Genomic DNA, 22,021 nt, shown 5'->3' on the forward strand with positions numbered 1-22,021 from the left:
TGAAATCAAGAGGGGTGTCTGCGGCGGGCGTTTGGCAGTGGAAACTTTGATTTGTTGGCAGATGTCACAGCAAAGAACATACTGCTTGGTCTCTTTGTAGAGGCCTGGCCACCAATAGCGGGCTTGTAAGATTGAGATTGTAGCCGCCACACCAGCATGGGCAGATGCCACCCCTTCATGCGCTGCGTTGCTAGTCTGCCGCACTTCTACCCACTTCAGGCCAAACTGTATTGGGAGAGCCCTCTGCAGCCCTCAGCACTGAGCGCGCAGCGCCCCGTCTGCCATTCTCTCCCCCTGCACCACAATGGTTCTTGGCCCGCTCCGGCCTCACCTCAGGCCGCGTAGGCCACCTCCAGAATCGCCACCACTCTGCCGCCTCGCTCCTCTCCAGCCTCTGTCACCAGGCCATCCTTGCCTCAGCTCGTGTCAGGCATGGCGTAGCCCACCGGAGCTTGGCCGATCTCTCTGCAGTCTTGTGGTTGGGAGCCCTGCCAGCCCGGGCCTCCCCTTGCACCGCACCAGCTTCCGATCGGTCCCAGACTCACTCCAGGCTTCCGTAGCCCAGGAGCGTCTCAGAAGCATAAGTTTGCCATTTATACAAGCCTCTACGCGAATTGACCGGCAGCGGTATATGCAATAGGGGTCATATGTCGTTGTAGCCAACAGATTGAATGTGGCCGGCGGAGCTTCACTAACACGCGGCCATCTTGCAGCCGGGCAAGCTCCGGTCCCTCTGACGGTGTTGTCTGCTGCTGTCTTTCCGGATATGTCACTCTGATTTTTACCGCCCAACTGCATAAAGTGACCTGACCTAACACTGATACGTCTTTTCACTCTTACTTTAAATTTATATTGGTTCAGGGCCCGTGGACCAGGTGGTCTCTTGAACGGTCCCTAGTACATGCTGCGTTACAGCAGCACCTTTTACAGGTTTGGCTGCATGCACCCCTATAACAGGTGCACCTGGTTTATGATGTTTGTATTGTTATTATCCTGTTTGCAGGTTTGGTCAAACAACGAACAATCGCTGGACCGAGTATTGGGGTACTGTTTTAACCTGTTTGATTTTGTCACCTATGATAATGGGGACACAGTAGCCAAGATTGGTGTGCTGATTCCTGTAGTTTGCGCAGTTACTTGGGTACATATATGACGTCGATAACTAAGCTGTACAACTGGATAACCCAGAATGTCGGGGATGGGATCCTTACAGAAAAGACACAAGAAGACTAGCCCAACTGCCTAGGCAACAGGCACAAATCACCTGTTTCCTGTAAACACCTGGTTTCCTCTGAAGCTACCAGGTTGCACAGACGTTTTCCACACATCCTATTCAGCCTATTTGAGAGGGGCAGCGATCTGGATTCGGGCTGAGGTGCGCTTTGGGGTCCAGAACTCACACAGGTCGATACTTGTTGATGCAAGGTGCCCTAGATGGGTAAATATTAGTGCTGGGGTGTGTCTGCGCACCTAATATTGAGCAAGACACTTTTTATGCCCACCTATTGGCTGTGTTAGTGGACTGGGCACACTCTCCGTGGGTGCTGGGAGGAGATTTCAATGCTGTACTAGATGTCACTCTAGATAGATCGCATCCCTCATTACTAGGGACCATACCGACCCGCCAAGCCCGAATATTAAAACAGTGGGTAGATGGTGGAGAATTGCAGGATGTGTGGAGTGGTCATAATGAAGGCAGAAGAGAGTAAACCTTTTACTCACTCCCATAAGCTCTGCCTTCAAGATTAGATCAATTCGTATGCCCAGGACATCTCCAACACTGTCACTTGCGCTGCTTTCATTGGAAAGATCATATCTGTAGGAAGCTGACTCTGTATATGCTATCTCAAAGTGAGAGATAGTGTGCACAGAGTCCAAGGGTTCTCCTTAGAGGTTGATAGTGGCAAAATTAGATAATACTAATGCTCTATTTTGTGGTAGTGTGGTCGAGCAGTAGGCTTATCAGAGGGTAGTGTTAAGCATTTGTTGTACACACACAGGCAATAAATGAGAACACACACTCAAAGACTTACTCCAGGCCAATAGGTTTTTTTATATTGAAAAATATATTTTCTTAGTTTATTTTTAGAACCACAAGATTCACATTTTAGATAGGTACATAAATTTTAAGATACTTCACACAGGTAAGTATAGAACTTTGATTTAAAACAGTAGTACACACAGTTTTGGTTAAAATGGCAACAAGTTATTTCAAAAGTGGACACTGCAAAAAACAACAGTTCCTGGGGGAGGTAAGTATTGGTTAGTTTTTCAGGTAAGTAAAGCACTTACAAGTTCAGTCTCCTGGGCATAGGCAGCCCACTGTTGGGGGTTCAAGGCAACCCCACAGCCACCACACCAGCAACACAGGACTGGTCAGGTGCAGAGGTCAAATGAGGGCCCAAAACACATATGCGCCTATGGAGAACAGGGGTGCTCCGGTTCCAGTCTGCTAGCAGGTAAGTACCTGCGTGCTCGGGGAGCAGACCAGAGGGGTTTTGTAGAGCACTGTGGGGGGGACACACAAGCACACAAAACACACCCTCAATCGCACAGGGCTGCCGGGTGCAGTGTGTAAAGTAGGTGATGGGTTTGTCATAGAAAACAATGGAGGGACCCGGGGGTCACTCTGGCGGTGCAGGCAGGGCACAGGGGGCGCTTCTCGAGCCAGCAATAGACTGGGCTAGGGTAAGGGCCGCCTGCTGGTCACTCCTGCACTGGTAGGTGGTTCCTCTCGGTCCTGGGGGCTGCGGGTGCAGTGCTTGGTCCAGGCATCGGGTTCCTTTTGTTACCAGGCAGTCGCGGTCAGAGTGAGCCTCTGGATCCTCTCTGCAGGCGTCACTGTGGGGGTGCAGGGAGGTCGACTCGGAGTGTCCACGTCATGGGAGTCGCCTGGGAGTCCTCGCTGCAGTGTTGGTTTCTCAAAACTCGAGCTGAGGGTGTCTGGTGCAGAGTGTGAAGTCTCGCGCTTCTGGTGGTAAGTTGCAGTCTCTTTAAAGTTGCTTGTTTTGCTGTTATTTCCGGAGAGAGCCATTGTCCTCGGGAGGTTCTTGGTCCTTTGGGTGTAGGGCAGTCCTCTGAGTCCTCATAGGCCGCTGGTCCCGCTGGATGCGTCGCTGTGTAGGTTCTTTGATTCTGGAGACAGGCCGGTAGGGCTGGGGCCAAGTCAGTTGTCATCTCCGTCGTCTCTGCGGGGCTTTCAGGTCAGCAGTCCTTCTTGTTGTTGTAGGTTGCAGGAATCTGATTTCCTGGGTTCAGGGTCACCCCTAAATACTCAGTTTAGGTGTGTGTTTAGGTCTGGGGGGCAGTAGCCAATGGCTACTGTCCTGGAGGGTGGCTACACTCTCTTTGTGCCTCCTCCCTGATGGGGGGGGGGGCTCATCCCTATTCCTATTGGGGGAATCCTCCAAAACCAAGATGGAGGATTTCTTAAGGCAGGGGGTCACCTCAGCTTAGGACACCTTAGGGGCTGTCCTGACTGGTGGGTGACTCCTCCTTGTTTTTCTCATTATCTCCTCCGGACTTGCAGGCAAAAGTTGGGGCTTTGTCCGGAGGGGTGGGCATCTTCACTAGCCTTTGAGGCTTACCGCCAGGTGTTACAGTTCCTGCAGGGGGAGATGAGAAGCACCTCCACCTAGTGCAGGCTTTGTTCCTGGCCACAGAGTGACAAAGGCACTCACCCCATGTGGCCAGAAACTCATCTGGTTGTGTCAGGCTGGCAGGAACTGGTCAGCCTAACACTAGGAGTCGGACTGGTATACAGGGGGCATCTCTAAGATGCCCTCTGTGTGCATTTTTCAATAAATCCCACACTGCATCATTGTGGATTTATTGTGCTGAGAAGTTAAATACCAAACTTCCCAGATTTCAGTGTAGCCATTATGGAACTGTGGAATTCGTAATTGACAGACTCCCAGACCATATACTCTTTATGGCTACCCTGCACTTTCAATGTCTAAGGTTTGGCTTAGACACTGTAGGGGCATAGTGCTCATGCAACTATGCCCTCACGGGTGGTATAGTGCACCTTGCCTTAGGGCTGTAAGGCCTGCTAGAAGGTTAACTTACCTATGCCACAGGCAGTGGGGTGTGGGCATGGTACCCTGAGGAGAGTGCCATGTCGACTTAGTCGTTTTCTCCCCACCAGCACACACAAGCTGTGAGGCACTGTGCATGTGCTGAGTGAGGGGTCCCCAGGGTGGCATAATACATGCTGCAGCCCTTAGAGACCTTCCCTGGCCAGAGGGCCCTTGGTACCAGTTACAAGGGACTTATCTGTGTGCCAGGGCTGTGCCAATTGTGGGAACAAAGTTACAGTTTAGGGAAAGAACACTGGTGCTGGGGCCTGGTTAGCAGGATCCCAGCACACTTTGAATCAGAACTAGCATCAACAAAAGGCAAAAAGTTAGGGGTTAACCATGCCAAGGGAGGCATTTCTCTACAGTATCAGATCGTAATTCGCTAGAGATCTCCCTAGCATGGAACCTAATACCAGCTCCACTTCCCACATGGAGGCTTCAACCCAGCAGTTAGAAGATACCGTATTCTGGAGCACCCTAGCGAATGCAATCAGCACATACTTTACAGACAACGCTGCCACTGCTTCCTCACCCATCGTAGAGAGAGAGGCATTCAAAGTGGTGATCTGAGGCACAGCTATTAACACAGTGGTGGGGGCTAGGAAGGTGCTCTTTCGAGACCTGAAGAAAGTGGGGCAGTCCTCTGGTCTCCTTGAGCGTGCAGTGTCCGAAAACAACGATAAGGAACCGCAGTTACAAGAAGCTAGGTTGCACTATGCAGAATTGCCAGAACGCCTCTGGGTAGTGGGTTTTTGCCTGTACAGTTAGAGGGTGTATGCGGAAGTGGACAGATCAGGCACACTCCTGGTACGCTTAATGTGGCCAGGTCTCTCCCCCCACACCAGTCCTAGCAGTTGACACCCCAACCCAGAGATTAATACAGCATTCCAAGACTATTACACAGAACTATACTCCGCTCACCCCCTACTAATCAGAGGATGTGTTGAGGTTCCTATGGGGGACACTACTTCCTAGGGTGCAGGCTGCTGACAGGGAAGCCCTCTCTGCCCCTATTACGGCAAATGAAATCAGAGGGGCACTGAAAGAGTTGGCACGCAATAAAACACCTGTCCACACAATTGATCCTGCAATTAGAAAAAATATTTAACACATCCCTCAACACAGGCCTTCTTCCACCAGAGAAGCACTAGTGACATCTTTACTGAATCGGGGCAGTCCCCATGGGAGTTGCCCTCATATCGCCCCCTATCGATATTAAACACCGAATATAAAATCCTTAGTAAAATGTTGGCTCGTAGACTCCTGCTGTTGCTCTCACAGCTTATGCACATAAACCAATGTGGATGTGTGCCTCACCGAAACACCTCATTGAATATACAGTGGTTGTTCAAAGTAATAGATGCCAACCGGGACTTTTACCCCAATGCCGGTTGTCTCTCCATGGACATCTGGCAGGCTTTTGATTCTTTGAATTGGAACTCCATGCTAGCAGCCCTACATCGCTTTTGGATCTCTCGGGCCTACATTAAATGGATCAAACTGCTAATAACCGCCCCCATGGCTCAGGCTCGGACATGTCCCTACACATCCAAATCCTACCCGGTGTGGCGAGGCATGAGGCAAGGTTGCCCACTCTCCCCGCTTCTCTTCATACTAGCGGTCAAACCCATAGCCCAAAGAATACATCAGGAGGCAGGTCATGAGGATCCCCGTGGGCAATGCCATGACATGAGTTTGTAGTTTAAAGATATTCAGGAGGCTCAAACAGAGATATCCCAATTGTTACCCACCTTCAGGAATCTTTCAGCCTTCACATTAATGCAGGTAAGTCCTGAGCATACTCCTTCGCCTGCACGTATGTAAAGCCCACGCTGCGTTTTAGTGACCAAATATAAAGGACAACCTTTCACGCACGATTATGGCACTCAAATCGCAGGTTGCCTTCTGGGTTACGTTGCTTCTATCCGTAGCTGGGCAGATAGCCCTTGCCAAAATGGTAATGTTACGGCGCCTATTATACCACTTAGTGAATTTACCAATCGTTGTACCCGCAGGGGTCTTTTGACACCTGAGCACTCTACTGATTGATCTGGTGTGGGGACAGGGCGCCGCAGAGTCAACTTAGCGAAACTGCAACCACCAACAGATTAGGGAGGCATGGGGCCCCCCGACTTTAATGCATTATGTATAGCGGGGCAGCTGCAATGGTTGTCGTACTGGTTTGCTGGTCATAATCTGTCTGAAATAGGCCACACTGTGGCTCAAGTAGAGATTGGTAGGCTAGACCGTCTACTGCTACCGTCTAAAGCTTACCGAATTCAGGTTCCCCGAACTTATAAAGCCAAATGGGGCGATAAAGCCTTCACAGTGGCTGCTGCCAAGGGTTGGAACTCGCTTCGCCTGATCATTAGGCAAGAACCCTGATACCTTAGATTTAGGAAATTGGTTAAAACATGGCGTTTTCCCCCATAATATCTTTCTTGTACCTCGTTTTGTATTTTTAAATAATTTTCTGCTCTCTCGCTTATCACTATCCGTTTCCTGGGTGGGGTCTTTGCATTGTTGCTTTCTCCCTCTGCTCTCTCTTTTCTGCTTCAGCGCTTCAATGCTCTTCGTGAGTAGGAATGCGCTTTATAAATACAGCATAAATACATACATACAGTACCCTGATGCTACAACACTGCCTACTCATACATTGTTGTTGTGCACTGCGCTGATGCATTGGAAACCAGCGACAAAATACGCAGCGGTCTGGGCATCTTACACACCCAATATACTCTTACATGGTCTTTCTACTACCTCTGGCACCTTAACTAAGAGAAGACTTGAACCCTGGGAACAAGAAGGGATCACTACGGTGGGGAATCTATTTACGGAGGTCTCTCTCATGACATACGAGGATTTTATAAACACACATAAACTCCTGGTCTCCCTATTCCTCACTCATGCCACTATCCATCGATATATGCATAAATATTGGACAGTGGACGGTTGTGAGCCACCAACTGATGAGCTACTATGGGTGCTGCACATGATGGGGCATGATTAGCGTGTCATACTGTGGCTATATAGTGGCCTCCAAGTCCACCTTATGACATCACTTATGTCCTTAAAAGAAAAATGGAAGGCAGTTTTTATCCAGGGCTTTTTTCAGACAAGGAATAGGCATGTATTTTAGAATACCCCAACAAAGTGTCCCACAACTCGAGATTTAAATTTATTCAATTTGTCATTTTACACAGGGCATACGTAACACCTCACCAAATCAATAAGATGTACCCCCACTGCATCATCGGTCTGTCCCTGTTGCCGAGTGGAGGGAGCAGACCTACTCCACATGTTATGGGCCCATCCACAACTTTGAGCCTATTGGGTTTAATAGCAAAGGCACTAGGTAAAATCACTGGTCAGGCCCAATAGGATAACATGGGACACTGTATATTGTGGCTGCCCTGTAAATTATGGCTGCGACCAAAAGGATCCAAAGTGAGGGTGCGATTTGCAAAACTGGCTGCCATATTAGTGAAGCGCCTTCTCGCTAAATGATGGCCCCAAAACTAGAGGACTTGTGAGAGGAGATCCAACTTTGGGGGTCTTGCGGAAAGCCTGGCCCTCCGACAGGAGGAATACAAGGGGCTCTGAAAATCACCCATCTCCAGGAATGGGATATCCTGTTAGAGGGCATTAAAGCAAGGAGCTGACACCTGAGAAGACACTGACTCACAGTGAGGTTATTCGCATTGGTCTGGCACCAATTCTACCCTGTGGGATAAGTGTTCTACAGATGCTCTATAGCCCCCAGTTCAACTAGGGCCCTACCCCGACTACACTAAACTTCCATTTACACCCTCCCTTCCTGTTAGGAGTGTCAGCACCTAGGTGACACATCGAGGGTTCTTGTTATGGTTTGGGTTCCGGTTGGGGGCTGATTATGTTGTGGAACTTTGTTAGCAGTTTTATTCAGGCTCCATCGAACAAGGATTCGAATACCACATTCATAGCACTTCATATGTTCTACTGACACTAACTGATTGTACTGATTTGCTGCTAGACGATCATTCTCCTGTAACATCTACTATTTGGGAATACAATAAAGTTTGTGATTAAAAAAAGAAATACGCTGTCTTAACTGCCCCTAAATGAGAGTTCAAGTAAACACAGAATTATTATGTTAATTATCATAATAATGATAATTAAGTCAAGTAATATTTGGAGGCCCCTCACCCTAGACCACTTTTGAGTCAATTGCCTGGGTGCTGGTCCATTGAACCCCCCATCCCCACCTCTCCCCACCATAAAACAAAACACAGTCACTAATGAAAGCTGAGGAATATCTTTTTTGGGTGCATGAAATGAGGACGGTGGACATGATACCTGCCACCATTGTAATGGATTAACCCTTCCGCCAATATCTAAATCATGCCCAAAGTTCATCAACTGCATGTCCGAAGTCACAGGCTGGTTGAAGACGAATAGATTGAAGCTTAACTCTAAACACAACGGAGAATGGTACTCTTCAGAAAAGCCACCTCTCTCTGGTGCTCAGACTGGTGGCCCTCAGAATTGGGACCTACATACAACCTGTCGCAGTAGGGCAGGAACCTATGGATCATGATCGACAGTCAAATCTCAATGACCAGCCAGGTTAACACAGTCTCCTCCTCTTAATTCCACACCCTCATGCTCCTCAGAAATTGCTCCACTCAACACCTGCAGAACTAGCACCAAAGCCATGTCCACCAGCAAGCTGGACTACTGAAACGCACTATACTTCGGCATTACCGGAGAGCTCACCAAGAGACTCCAGGTTATCCAGAATGCAGCAGGCAGATCATCACATCCCCCAAAGAACTCCACTGACTCCCCATTCACAGGTGCCACCTCCCCCAATTCCTGCCCCACCTGCACAATCACTACACTGCATACCCTAACATCAGCTTCCGGTCACCTGTGCTCTGCCAGGTTCATGCTCGGCCATGTGCCCCCTCCACCCCATCTGAAGAACGACCTCTCCTGCCCCCCTGCACCTCCGAGCCACCACCTCAGTCTCTGATTTTCCCAAACAAATGAAAAGCCGACTGATCCAATAAGCTCCAGTCAGGGCAGCACCCCCTGCCCAAGGCACCCAGATACTCTCCGGGTCGACATGAGCGCCATACAAATACATATCACATAACATACATGTATGTGCCTCAAAAGACCTACCTTCCAGATGTTTGGGTGTTCCCAGCACCACCAGAGAGGGTCTTGGAACAGTGTCAAGAACCGTTTTAGTCGTTCTAAGTCCCTAAACAGCCAGGGGTAGCAGATTATGAAGTACGTGACCGGGCCATTATCGATGTATATTCACTACTTATGGTTCTAATCTTATTTCCACACGCTGTGCTGACTGTACATGATAGGTGTTGTCTTCGTTTTTAAACGCCTCTCTGGGGCAGTATATGCATTTGAAATACCAATAAAATTGATTTATGGAAAAAAATGCCCTCATCAACCTCAGCTGTTATTAAATATTCCTTTTATGTCGTAGAAATAATGTTACATACCACCGTGTCAAGATGTAGAAACTCAACAGCTCCTCCTTTATAGCAACATGGCTGTTAGTCACCGTTCGCTCCATGAACTGAGTTTTATTTGCAGCCTTAGCAGTATATTTTACAATGCCTGGCACCAGAGCACACCATAATGGTAAATATATATGCATTTTTAAAATAATGATTAACATAAGTCAGCTACCAGACATTCACAGCTTTCTCTTAACCAGGCATCAAACCGACCACAATGGCTGTGAAATAGGTTTCAGCCACACACTGCAGGGACATTGCCCAGCTGCCTAATCACATGCACTTCTGCAGGTTCATAACTTTTGCAGAATAAGTTTTCTTAATACATGGTTAAGCTAATGCCTCTGTTTGATCTTGTGTTGGTTTAGAACATTGTTCCCCAAGCTCTAGTTGTCTTTTAAACTGTGCTTCCTTGTGGGATCCGGTGGAAATAAAACTGAATGTATGAAAGACTACAGCGGATTAACAAAGAGTCCTCTACTGTGTAATTCACATGATCGCCTTCTTTAGGTTCACTACAGGGTGGGTGATTCGATTCCAGGTTTGCTTCTAGTTGACTATGCTACAGCCATCCATTCGGTGTTAACTGTGTCCCAGCATTGTAAATTTATGCAAATATATTTTCACTGTGCAGAAGCAATGACCTTTTAATGCCATAAAACCCCTAGGTGTCCTAGAGCTTTGTGAACATGATTATGAACAAGCACACAAAGAGCATAATGTAAACACTAGTAACTGGTACCTAATTAAAAAAGTAGTATTACTTTTGTTTACTTGGTTTCTTTTTTTCATGACTATAAATCATTCAGAACAGTTTTTTCTTTATTTATGAAGGATGTACATGTGTTTGCATTGGAAAGAGAAAGCAAAGACGTTGGACAAAGAATATACCTTGTGACATCATACACAGAACTTTGGTTTTATTATAAGTGAGTATTTTCGAAAAAAAATATCGTAGTATGAAATACATGATCTCAATTGTTAAGAAATATACAGCATCTAGCTTAACATAATTACAGATATTGTTCTATCAAACCAAAATGAATTTGTGCCCTCTGACAACATTAAACTCAACGGTAGCTTTCAACAGTATCAATATTTTGCAAGCAAAATTATTTATTATAATTTGATTGAACATATCTTGTATATCTTGTTTAGTTTGTACTCCTAAAGAAATTGCTTGTGTGTGTTTTTTTTATTTATTTTGAAAGACTTCAACAATGGGGGTTTTTTCCTTTACCTTTGAATACTGTATCAGCAATAACGTAATGTGCATTTGTAAAGTGCACAGTTGAATCCAAAGGGTATCTTGGTGGTCGTAATAATAATTGATTTTAATACCCAGCACCTAATTATGCCTGTAGTTGGCCTTGGTGTGGGGCAGTGGGACATGTAGCAGTGACAGGATCGGGGAATGATTGGAGAGAGTACCAGGAAGTAGACCAGTTTTAGTTACTCCCCTTTCATATACCAAGACGGCTGCTTGTAATCGGCCCCTGACATTGCATTGTTTGCAGTGAGAGAAACTGTTTTAGTTCTAAGTCGTGGTTGCATCTTTGTTCCTACTACCTTGCACATGTCCTCACTTTGCCCTAAGGCATAATGTGACATCGAAAAGTGCCTACTTTGGTATTTGTTTTGCTTTCACTTATCTTATGACCGAGCTGACAAAACGTCTCTGGAATGCACTTCTTAGTTTAAAGAAGACATTTATTATTATTACTTCACCAAGAGGGTCCTGAGAGACGAGATTAGTAGGTTGGAAGCACACGGATAAAAGTAGTCACAGCAATGAAAGGAAAATATATCAAAGTACTTCTCAATTGCAATGTACACAGCAAATACATGTGATTATATTATAGCATAACTTCAAAGCAAAGAATAAAAGTCAAAATTGCATCACCGTAGGGCCTATCACTGCTCGTCATCTTTCTCATGCCTGTAAGTTGATGACTCCTGTTCAACTGTGAGAAAGAGATTTTCCACCCAAACCGGAGTTCAGGCAGCTGATGTCCGCTCCTGACTGAAGTCTTGGAAAATTCCCCCTTGCTGCTGCCCAGGGACACCGTTTTATAATGAAAAAGCCTGCTAACAGGCCCTTTCCTCTAATAGTCAAAACTTGCAGAGTTGGGAAGAAAACAAGTCATTGGAGATTGGCCAGATCTCCTAAACCTCGCTCCTTCCCAAGGCTGAGTAGAGAGGAAAACACAAAATATACGCTTTCTTATCACGCTAGGGTTCGGTGTGAACAAAATGCGCTTGGGCTACCATGTGGAAAAATACAGCTCATCTGCAGTGTCTCAACTGCAATGTCGAACTCCACGATAAAGCCCACAGGCAGCTAAACTGAATACAAAATGTAATGTCTAATGCCACGTTAAAGCCAATAGGCAGCTAAACTGAATACAGAATGTAATGTCTAATGCCACGTTAAAGCCAATAGGCAGCTTATCCGATTACAGAATGTAATGTCTAATGCCATGTTAAAACCAATAGGCAGCTAAACTGAATACAACATGTAATGTCCTACTGGTGAACATTGAACAACTAATATGTGCAGTGGTGAAACACAAAGTCAGTGGTCAAACACAATTAATGGCATAACAGTGACCGCCCATATTACATTAGAAGCCTGAAATTCATATTGTGGGGTCATCATAATACTCAAGTGAGTCAGTATTATGAACCATACACTTTACTAAGGGAAATAACCTGCGCATCCAGCTTGTCACTGTTATAAGGTGTTTTACGTTTGTATCTGGTGCCATCTTCAGTTCTGTAAAAAACAAAAAAACAAACAAAAAAAAAGTTACTTCTTTTTTCCCCAGAATGATATATTGCAGAAGCAAAACAGTGGTGACAACCCTACTTGCCATGAAAGATACCATGACCTGTAGTGCAAACAAGGGTTTGCTGTTTCATGATGTTATCTTGTGCTGGTTCGAGCAGGACCGTTTCTAACTTACTTGGGGTTATGACTGCATCAAACGTTCCAGCTCAATTAGCAGAGCCTCAGTCCTCTGTTGACATCATCCATCAAGTTAGTCGTTGCCATAGATCATATGTAGCTAACTATGAGCCAATATAATTTGTATGCACAGCCATTCATAGTAGTCAAAACCTGCCATGATCAACAAGTTAAAACGCAAACAGTCATTGTAAGGAAGTACCCTCTTTCTTGGCATGGTTACCCCCATTTTCCGCCTGTTGTCAGTGTGTTTGATTGTGTTCACTGGGATCCTGCTAACCACAACCCCAGTGATTTTGCTCTCTCCCTTCTAACTTAGTTACTTGAACCAATTACACCCCACATTTGGCGTAGTGGTGCCCCTTTGTAAGTCTCTTGTAGATGGTACCCAGGACATTGGGTTACCAGGGGAATCCCCATGGGCTGCAGCATGTATTATGCCACCCATAGGGAGCCCATGCAAAGTGTTTCTACAGGTCTGCCATTGCAGCCTGCGTGAAAGGATTCATGCACCCTTTTCACTACAGGTCACTGCACCAGGTCACTGTACGTCACCCCTATGGCACGCCTGCTAGCCCAGAGGGCAAGATGCAAGTACTTGTGTGTGAGGGCACCCCTACACTAGCAGAGGTGCCCCCACAAACTCCAGTTCCATTTTCCTGGACTTCGTGAGTGCAGAGATGACATTTTATGCATGTACTGGACATAGGTCACTACCTATGTCCAGCTACATAATGGTAACTCCGAACCTAGGCACAATGGTATGCTATATGTCAGGATCATACCCCAAAACTGTTACCAGTATTTTAAGTCTAATTGCATGCACTCTGGGGGCTCATAGGAGGACCTCCCAGCATCGCTCCTACCAGACTTCTGGGGTTTTCCGGGCATCCCCAGCTCCTGCCACCCCCTCAGACAGGTTTCTGCCCTCTTGCTTCTTGAACAGCTCAAGCCCAGGAAGGCAGAAAAAAAGTATTTCCTATTGGAAAAAAGGGGGTGGGGGTAACACTCTCTCCCTTTGGAAATAGGTGTTACATAGCTTGGGAGGGGTAGCCTCCCCAAGCCACTGGTATGCGTTGAAGGGCACATTTGGTCTAAACCAGTCTATACCAGTTCAGGAACCCCCAGTCCCTGCTCTTACACAAAACTGGACAATGGAAAGGGGAATGACCACTACCCTGTCCATCACCACCCCAGGGGTGGTGCTCAGAGCTCCTGCGGAGGGTCCCTGGGTTCTGCCATCTTGAATGCAAGGTTGGCAGGGATCTCTGAGAGCATCTGAGTAGCCAGGTCAGGCAGGTGACGTCAGAGGCTCCACTGATAGGTGGTCACCTGGATAGGTGACCAGTTCCCCTTTCCAGGGCTATTAAGGGTCTCTCTCTTGGGTGGGTCCTTAGATTCGGCTTGCAGGACTCCTCTGCAACCTCTACTTCGACTTCTATCCACTGAAACCGTGACTGGAACCTCCAGTAACCGACAATCTGCATCCACAACAAAGACTCTGCTTGCAGCATTGTTTCCACGGCTTCTCCAGCTTCTGCAAAATTTCCCCGGCTGTGCATCTTCTGAGGGCATCAAGTCTTCAGTCTGCACGAGAAGGAAGACGGAATCTCCCTTGGAGTGAAAGAGTCACTCCTGCATCCGCAGGCACCAACTGCAATGATGACCGGCTGCGTTGATCTCCTCTCATCCTGAGCTGCGTGGATCCTGTATCACGTGTGGTGGTCCAGAGTAGTCCTCTTGGTCCTCTCTGCCCGCTGTCCAACTGTGGTGGAGGTAAACCTTTGCCTCTCCACGCAGGACAGTACCTCTGTGCACTGCGTCTCTTGCAGCTACGAAGGCTTGTTGCCATCTCCTCCGTGTAGCCCCAGCATTCCTTCCTGCGACGCACAGCCCTCTGCGTGCTTCTTCGGCGGCACGGGACCCTTCTCCAGTGGTGCCGTGTAGGCTCCTCTGTGACTCCTGGTTCCTCTTCCAGTGGCTCTTCTGTGGGGGCTGCCTTTTCTACTGTGGCCTCTCTGCCTCGCTGATGGTCCCCGTGGGTTGAGTCCTCCTGGACCTTCCTGGTTCCCAGCAGCTCCACTTTGTGTTTCACTATGACTTCTGCCTTTACCAAGGCTTGTTGGTGGTTTTTCCACGCCACTGACCGACTGCAATCATCCACCCGGCGTGGGACGTCGACTGTATCCTCCAGGAAATCTTCACCTGCTCCAGGGCTGCATTCCTGACCGTCTTTGTCCTACCGTCGACCAGCTCTTGCAACCACAGCTGGTTGGATAGTAGCGCCTGCTGTCACTGGACTCTCCTGTGACTTCTGGACTTGGTCCCCTTCTTCCATAGGTCTTCCTCTTCAGGAATCCACAGCTGGTTTCTTGCAGTCTTGTCAGGGTGTGCATTTTCTTTTTTTCCTTCCTTTTGGGTGGTTTGGGGAAAATCCAGTAACATACTCCTTTTTTTTCCTGGTCGCTGTGGGGCACTGTGGTACTTACCTTTGAAGTTTCCTAGTTCCCCCAGCTGCCCTCTACACACTCCACTTACCTAGGTGGGGGTCCTGTGTCCGCATTCCATTTTTTTAGTATATGGTTTGGGCTCCCCCTTGGGTCACTATTGTCTATGTGCATTTGCACTGTTTTCCATTGCTTTCTATGTCTATTTCTGGTTACTAGTGTACATATCTAGTGTGTTACTTACCTCCTATTGGAAGTTTGCCTCTCTAGTACTTTTTTAGTAATTGTGTTACTAAAATAAAGTATCTTTATTTTTGTAACACTGAGTGTTTTCTTTCATGTGTGTAAGTGCTGTGGGACTACAGTGGTATTGCATGAGCTTTGCATGTGTCCTAGATAAGCCTTAGCTACTCATCCACAGCTACCTCTAGAGAGTCTGGCTTCTAGACACTACCTACACTACACTAATAGGGGATACCTGGTATAAGGTGTAAGTACCTTAGGTACCCACCACACACCAGGCCAGCTTCCTACAGTCATGTACCATATTACTTCATCGTATGCACGCCTTGATATCACCTGACATCTCATTTTATCCAGAATCAATTTATAATTTTTGTTTTATCAAATTACAAACATTATAACATCTTTCAAATATTTATAAGCCAGTTACATATAAAAAAAAGACAAAGGTGAAACCTGTTGGCTTTGCCCATTCTTGTTACCTCTGGATACCAAGTGGTGTTGCTTGGACTCCCTGCACAGTGCACATCATTTTCGCTCACCATATGGAGAGCCATCCTCCTACAGCGTTACCCTTTGCGTTTTGACACAAATCTTAATCTATTAACATTGATTACAGGAATGTGCACCAAATAGATAATGGCTCCTCGAGACTGGTGTAACAGCAACTTTTAAAAGTCTACACATTTTCAGGTTGAGCCAAGGATACCGCACATCCATCTGGTTGAAAAACACCTATTATTAACTTACAGTGGGCATAAACTCTGCCCATTACTTGCCATTGGTTGTCTTTATTGTCCTTCTTCTTTACTTGCTTCTTATTCAGTGGCTTGCCTTGTCTGTCTTATGTTCATCCCTCCCCACGCAGCATAGAACCTTTACTTGTGTCCTTTCACTTCTCATTTTTAGAGAACTAGTGTTTTTTTCTTTTTGCTTAAGCACTCCATAAGAGTGCATGTGGCTTCCATTTTTCCAATGTGCTTCTTCCCATCCCTTGTGGTGTTCTCATACGTTGTTCTCCTATGCCCACTCCCTGTTTCTTTCCACTCCTCCATTGCTCTTTAGTCCTACTTGTTTATTTCATTTTCATTTGTTTGTGGGGGAAGGGTTGACAGGCAGCAAGGATTCCCTTATGCTTTATTCAAACCACTCATCCTTGCACTGTGGTATGTGTGTGTTTGTGTATGTGTGTGTGTGTGTGTGTCTTGCATGGCAGCCTAAAGTACACCAGCGCTGGGGAGAGTAAAACAGTGCCATATCTTGATTGATATAGTGTTCTTTTTCTCTCTCTCTGATGCAACCTTGGTTGTTGTGCTACGTTGCAGTAATTCTGCCTCTAGATGCCTTGGGGATATGTGCCGTTGTTCTGCTTTCCTACATATCTCCTATCGGAGCTTACATAACCTCTCTGGAATGCACTTCTGAGTTCAAAGAAGACCTTTATTGTTGTTAATTCTCCCCCACCCACAAGTTCTTGAGAGACGAAATTAGTAGATTTCAAGCACACGTTTAAAAGAGTAGTCGCAGCAATGAAAGCAAAATATATCACAGTACTTCTCAGTTGCAATGTACACAGCAAATATATAATATAATTGCAAAGCAAAGCATAAAAAGTCACAATTTATCACCGTATGGGCAAGTAGGGCCTATATTCAGCTTCATCGTTCTGGGGTCTGCAAGTTGATGACTCCGGTCAACTGCGAGAAAGAGATTATCTACCCAAATGGGAGACTGGCAACTGACGTCTAGCTCCAGCCTGAAGTCAGGCAGATTCGAATCTCACTCACTGTAGCCCAGAGTCATCCTTAAAAGCAAACTCAGTGTGAGATCTGAACGACCTTGGAGAATGGCCAGTTCTCTTAAGCCATTCCGCTCTCAGACTGGATTGCGAGGTAAACACAAAATCTACGTGCTCTTATCAGCTAAGGTCTGGTGTGAAGAAAACAGCTTGGTCCATCTTGTGGAAAAACATAGCTTGGAAAAACACAGACATCTATGCAATGTCTCAACTGCAATGTCTAACTCCACGTTAAAGCCAATAGGCAGCTAACCTAAATATCAAATGTAATGTCTAATGTCATGTCAAAGCCAATAGGCAGCTAAACTGCTAATATCATGTCAAAGCCAATAGGCAGCTAAACTGAATACAGAATGTAATGGCTAATGCCATGTCAAAGCTAATAGGCAGCTAAACTGAACAAAACATATAATGTGCTACTGGTGAACATTAAGCAACTAATATGCGCAGTGGTGAAACAGTCATTGGTCAAACACAATTAATAGCATCACATTCCACCCTATGACCAATTAATTTTTGTTTCACATACCTCTTATTTCAAACAAAAACAAAAAAACATCAGCACAAAAAGAAACATTGTAAGCAAATCAGATTTGAATGATCAAAGCAATCACTGTAAAGCAATGGAAGCGGAATAACATATTGATCTCATAACCTTTCATATCAGATACATCTACACAGAACAGTGTCTCTAAAATAGCAATTTGATGTAGCATGAGTTCTACTCATGTAAAGGTGCACGGTCCACCTGAAAGGTTTGCTGGAAGTTAAGTGAAAGTTCGAGTTCCACACGAAAAAACACAGACAGTTAACTGTTAAGGTTGCTTAGTTCCAGTGGAAGAATGTAATCAAACAAGTTGAACTTGAACTGGAGGCACCATTTGCGCAAAATGGTTCCATGGTGCTTGCACTTTACTCAATCAGGTTCAGGTTGGGGGTTCGGTCCCTTCCCCGACCCCACACGCACACACCCGAAGGGAGACCACACAGCACACTCAGGGTCAGTGGTGAAACATGGTAGGATCTGCAAAAGAAACAAGTATGACTTTTCTTGCAAATAACATTTGTCATCTGAAATGTGCCCTTCCTTTCCCTGTTTTATAATCAGCAGGACGATTTTGGGGCCCTTTGTTATAATTTCTGCAGGTTCTGGAGGGTCATCTGGGGCTTCAACCCACACCTCAGCACTGAGGTTTTTATCTGCTGCGCCACAGCTTCCCTTTTCTTGCACTGTCAGAAGGGCTGGCAGGGGTGTGGAATTTATTAAAATATCTACTTGTCCAGTGGACAGGTTGCTTCTCAAATCTACTTGTCCTGTAAAAAGATCTACTTGTCCCTTTGGTGCCATGTAGTGTGGCGACAAATTATGGCAGCAATCTCATTATGTAAGTGCTCTGATAATAGCCTCTCTGATTATGCCAGGGCTACTACCATAGTAGGGCTTGAATAATTGCAGTTTCAATCCCTACTGTAGCAATTTCCTTATTTTGCCACCTTTCTGCAGATCTGCATACTGGGGCTGGAGGAAGCAGTGAGCAATAGTTCTAGGGCTGGAATGCCTTTGAGTCTGCAAACCTACTAACCTGCATGTTTTAAAGATTTTTACCAGCTTCTCTCTAATATTTTCCCATAATAAGAAAGGTTGGACATTTACTCCTGACAATGGCAGAATTAGAACTTCTTCCAGGGTTGGGAAGAAAGTGGCTGGAGGAAAATGAACTTGCAAATGCTCAATAGATTTTTACATGAGCAAATCTACACATCGTATTTACCCATGCTAAAATACAGTTCACAAATATTTTATAGGGGTACGACATATACCATGGGTGCCCTTTTGTGACTTTCTTTAAGAATTTTGGGCCACATGTAGGTAGGTTAAGATTTGCGACCTGCAAATTGCGAGTCGCAAATCCGAATGTAGGATGGTGTCCCTGACACCATCTGTGATTCGCAAGGGCTTCGCAAATGCCCACCTCATGAATAATCATGAGGTGGGTCGCAATTTGCGACCCCCTCGCGAATGGCGGCCCTCACAGGGATGGTGGCCTGCTGCAGACAGCAGACCACCATGTCTGTGACTGCTTTTCAATAAAGCAGTTTTTTTTTTTTTGTATTGAAGCCCGTTTTCCTTAAAGGAAAACGATATGCATAACAAAAATGAAAAATTAAACGTTTTTGTTTCATTTTTTCAGAGCAGGCAGTGGTCCGCAGGACCACTGCCTGCTCTGCAAAAATGTTTACAGTGACATTCACAATGGGGAAGGGGTCCCATGGCGATCCCTTCCCTTTTGCGAAAGTGTTAGCACCCATTTGAAATGGGTGCAAACTGCGATTGGTTTGCGCCCGCGGTCACAAAACAATCCTACATTGCACTGCGAGTCGCAATTAGGAAAGGAACACCCCTTACTAATTGCGAATCGCAAACCCGTTTTGCGATTCGGTAACCAGGTTACCGAATCGCAAAACTGGGTTTGTGCATCGCAATGTGCTTTTTGCATGTTGCAAACAGCGAAAGTCGCTGTTTGCGACATGCAAAAAGCTACCTACATGTGGGTCTTGGTCCCTAATTAGGTCTGGTGTTAACAAAGACATTTTGTTTTTATTAAACTTCTATTTCTGTGTCTTTCGGCCGGCTTTACTGTGAGTGATCACATTCTGCTCTTCCACAAGGAGCATATTGCCACACAAAGTAGTTTTGTTCAGTGTCAGGAACTACAGTGGCAATCAGTGACGTAACGAAACTGGAGGGTGCCCCTTTGTAAAGAACATGGAGGAGCCCCCTCTCCAGACTCACTCAGGGCAGGTGCTGTGCTGAAGAGGCCCCCTGGAGGGCGGCTGTGGGGCCTTTGTTATGCCGCTGGTGTGCTTTTAGAGTTCAAAACTTTTTTGGGGGGGGTTTGCCAGTGTTTGTTACAATGTTGAGGGCCTGGTAGCTCCCACAACAATAAAGTGTTACAAAAGCCATGTCAAAACAAGACACGCATTGATGAAACTAAAAGACTTATAAAAATATGTCAGATCAGTTGGCTTTGTCAATGTTTGTTTATTTTCATGCTTCCCATAATCGTGTTGAAAATGGTTACACTGATTTTCCATTAGAAATATTTTTGGGAAATACTAGCATGCATCAACACATTTTACTAAATGACACTTCATTTGCATATAATCAGAGAGCATTCTGGGAGCATTATACTTAGCCTCATAGCCTAAACTTTTCAAACATGTGTATACACGTTTTTTTTTTTTTGTACTGGAACCAACGTTAGTAGTGAAGTGTGACCTTAAAGCATTTATTTACAGCACTCACCCTAATAATGAAGGCTTTCAAATAATGAACCATAAATACAAGTTCGAACAGCATTGTCTTTTGGAAACACATTACCTCAAATGCAGAGAGTTCCACTCTCTGTAATCAGGCAGCCAAAGGGCTTGTGCTGCAGGGGGTTGGGCCTACTTGTCCCAAGGACAAAGTAAACATAAAAACTTGTTGCCCTTGACCCCAAACAAGAAGTCCCGGGAATTCCACATCCCTGGGCTGGGGCAGACTCATTCATTACCAAACCTTCATTCACTGCACTTTTGACAAGTTGGGCCATTCTGTCTCCAATTTGTATGAATGAATCAGATTCTTTTCTAGTTATCAGCATAATTTTGATTTCTCCTTGGTAATCTGCAGCAATCACTCCCCCTAAAACCTGATCAATTTGCCATATCTGTCCTGGTAACTTTCCTCTCCCCAACTGCTCTGTGACTGCTTGTGGGACAGATTGCGCTTGTGCGTGCTGCACAGTTTTTATCAAATCTAGGGGAATGTACATCCCTCTCATCTCTGCCCACCTGTAAGTGGCTTTTTCTCCCAGCTGTTCACATTTCTGGTGCACCCACTTAGCCATCCCCACTAAATCAGAATTCTGGGTGGACACTTCAGACTCTGAATTTTTCTCTTTAACATCTGCAAGGGAATTGAACCAGTTATGCACAAGCCATGTGGAAAACCAAACAGCTAAACCGTTGGCAGTGAACCAATAATCAGTGTAAAAATGACACATCTCACGCAGCTCTTGCTTTAAAGTCTGACACACATTGTACAACCCTGTTCCTTCTCCTGTGCTAAAAAAAAACTTTTCAGTCAATTAATTGCAATCATTAGTCAAACAAACATGCTTTTTATCCTCAGGGGACACAAATTCAAATGGTGCACTCAATTTCACTGGTGACTCTTTTACCTGTGGTACTCCCTGCACCCTCTCCACATCCTGAAAAGGGGCTTGTGGCACCTGTTCATGTAGGGCTGCAGTAACTCTAGCCCTGTCTAGCAGGGGCACTCTTTTCTTCCCCTGTTCCTGATTTACATGTAAATCAGTGTTTCCCTCTTGCACTGCGCAGAAATCTAAAGTCTGCATTATTTCATTTGCCAAATTACAAGCGCGCAGCTGCTTATATTTTTTCCTAGTGACTTTATACCAAAGTGTCAAGATTTCACTCAGATGAGGGCTATACTGTTTCCAAAAATCAAACAAGCTAATGAAACTCGGTGTCTCTTGCTTAGTGCAAACAGTAAGAAACTCTAAAATCTTTAGTTTTACTTGCACATTTTGCGATGGTACCTCGTAAATCACATTCTGAGCTCTGTTCTCCGTGTTATCAGTTAAGGAATGCACTTTGACTGCCAAAAAACCCAGCTCACACAGAGGCTCAGACTGGCTCACAGCTGTCTTAACCCCCTCATTACTGGAATGGGAAAAGACAGATTCTTCTAAAACAGCAGTTTTATAGCTTTCAACATTATCTTGCATTAATTTGTTCTGGCTAATTTGCTCACGTAAATTCTTATTTTCATGTTCTAACTGCCTACATCTCTCCTGCATTTTTCTGTAAGCAGATAAAAGTATCCAAACCCCTCTGTCAAGAACAAAAGGAACATCATTGCTTTCAAAAGGCACATTTTCTAAATGTGCTTT

General features: G+C 45.6%; 1 protein-coding gene across 2 annotated transcripts in view; it reads left to right on the forward strand.

Moving 5' to 3' along the window:
• Nucleotides 1–22,021, forward strand: part of PRIMPOL (primase and DNA directed polymerase) — a 348,310-nt gene that overhangs the window by 46,361 nt on the left and 279,928 nt on the right. For both annotated transcript variants that reach the window (XM_069199467.1, XM_069199474.1), the window contains exon 3: nt 10,439–10,533. In XM_069199467.1, coding sequence (XP_069055568.1) covers nt 10,439–10,533 — 95 coding nt within the window. The remainder of the gene's footprint in view (nt 1–10,438; nt 10,534–22,021) is intronic.

The sequence above is a fragment of the Pleurodeles waltl genome, chromosome 1_2 (genome assembly GCF_031143425.1).
Source record: "Pleurodeles waltl isolate 20211129_DDA chromosome 1_2, aPleWal1.hap1.20221129, whole genome shotgun sequence".
Lineage (NCBI taxonomy): Eukaryota > Metazoa > Chordata > Amphibia > Caudata > Salamandridae > Pleurodeles > Pleurodeles waltl.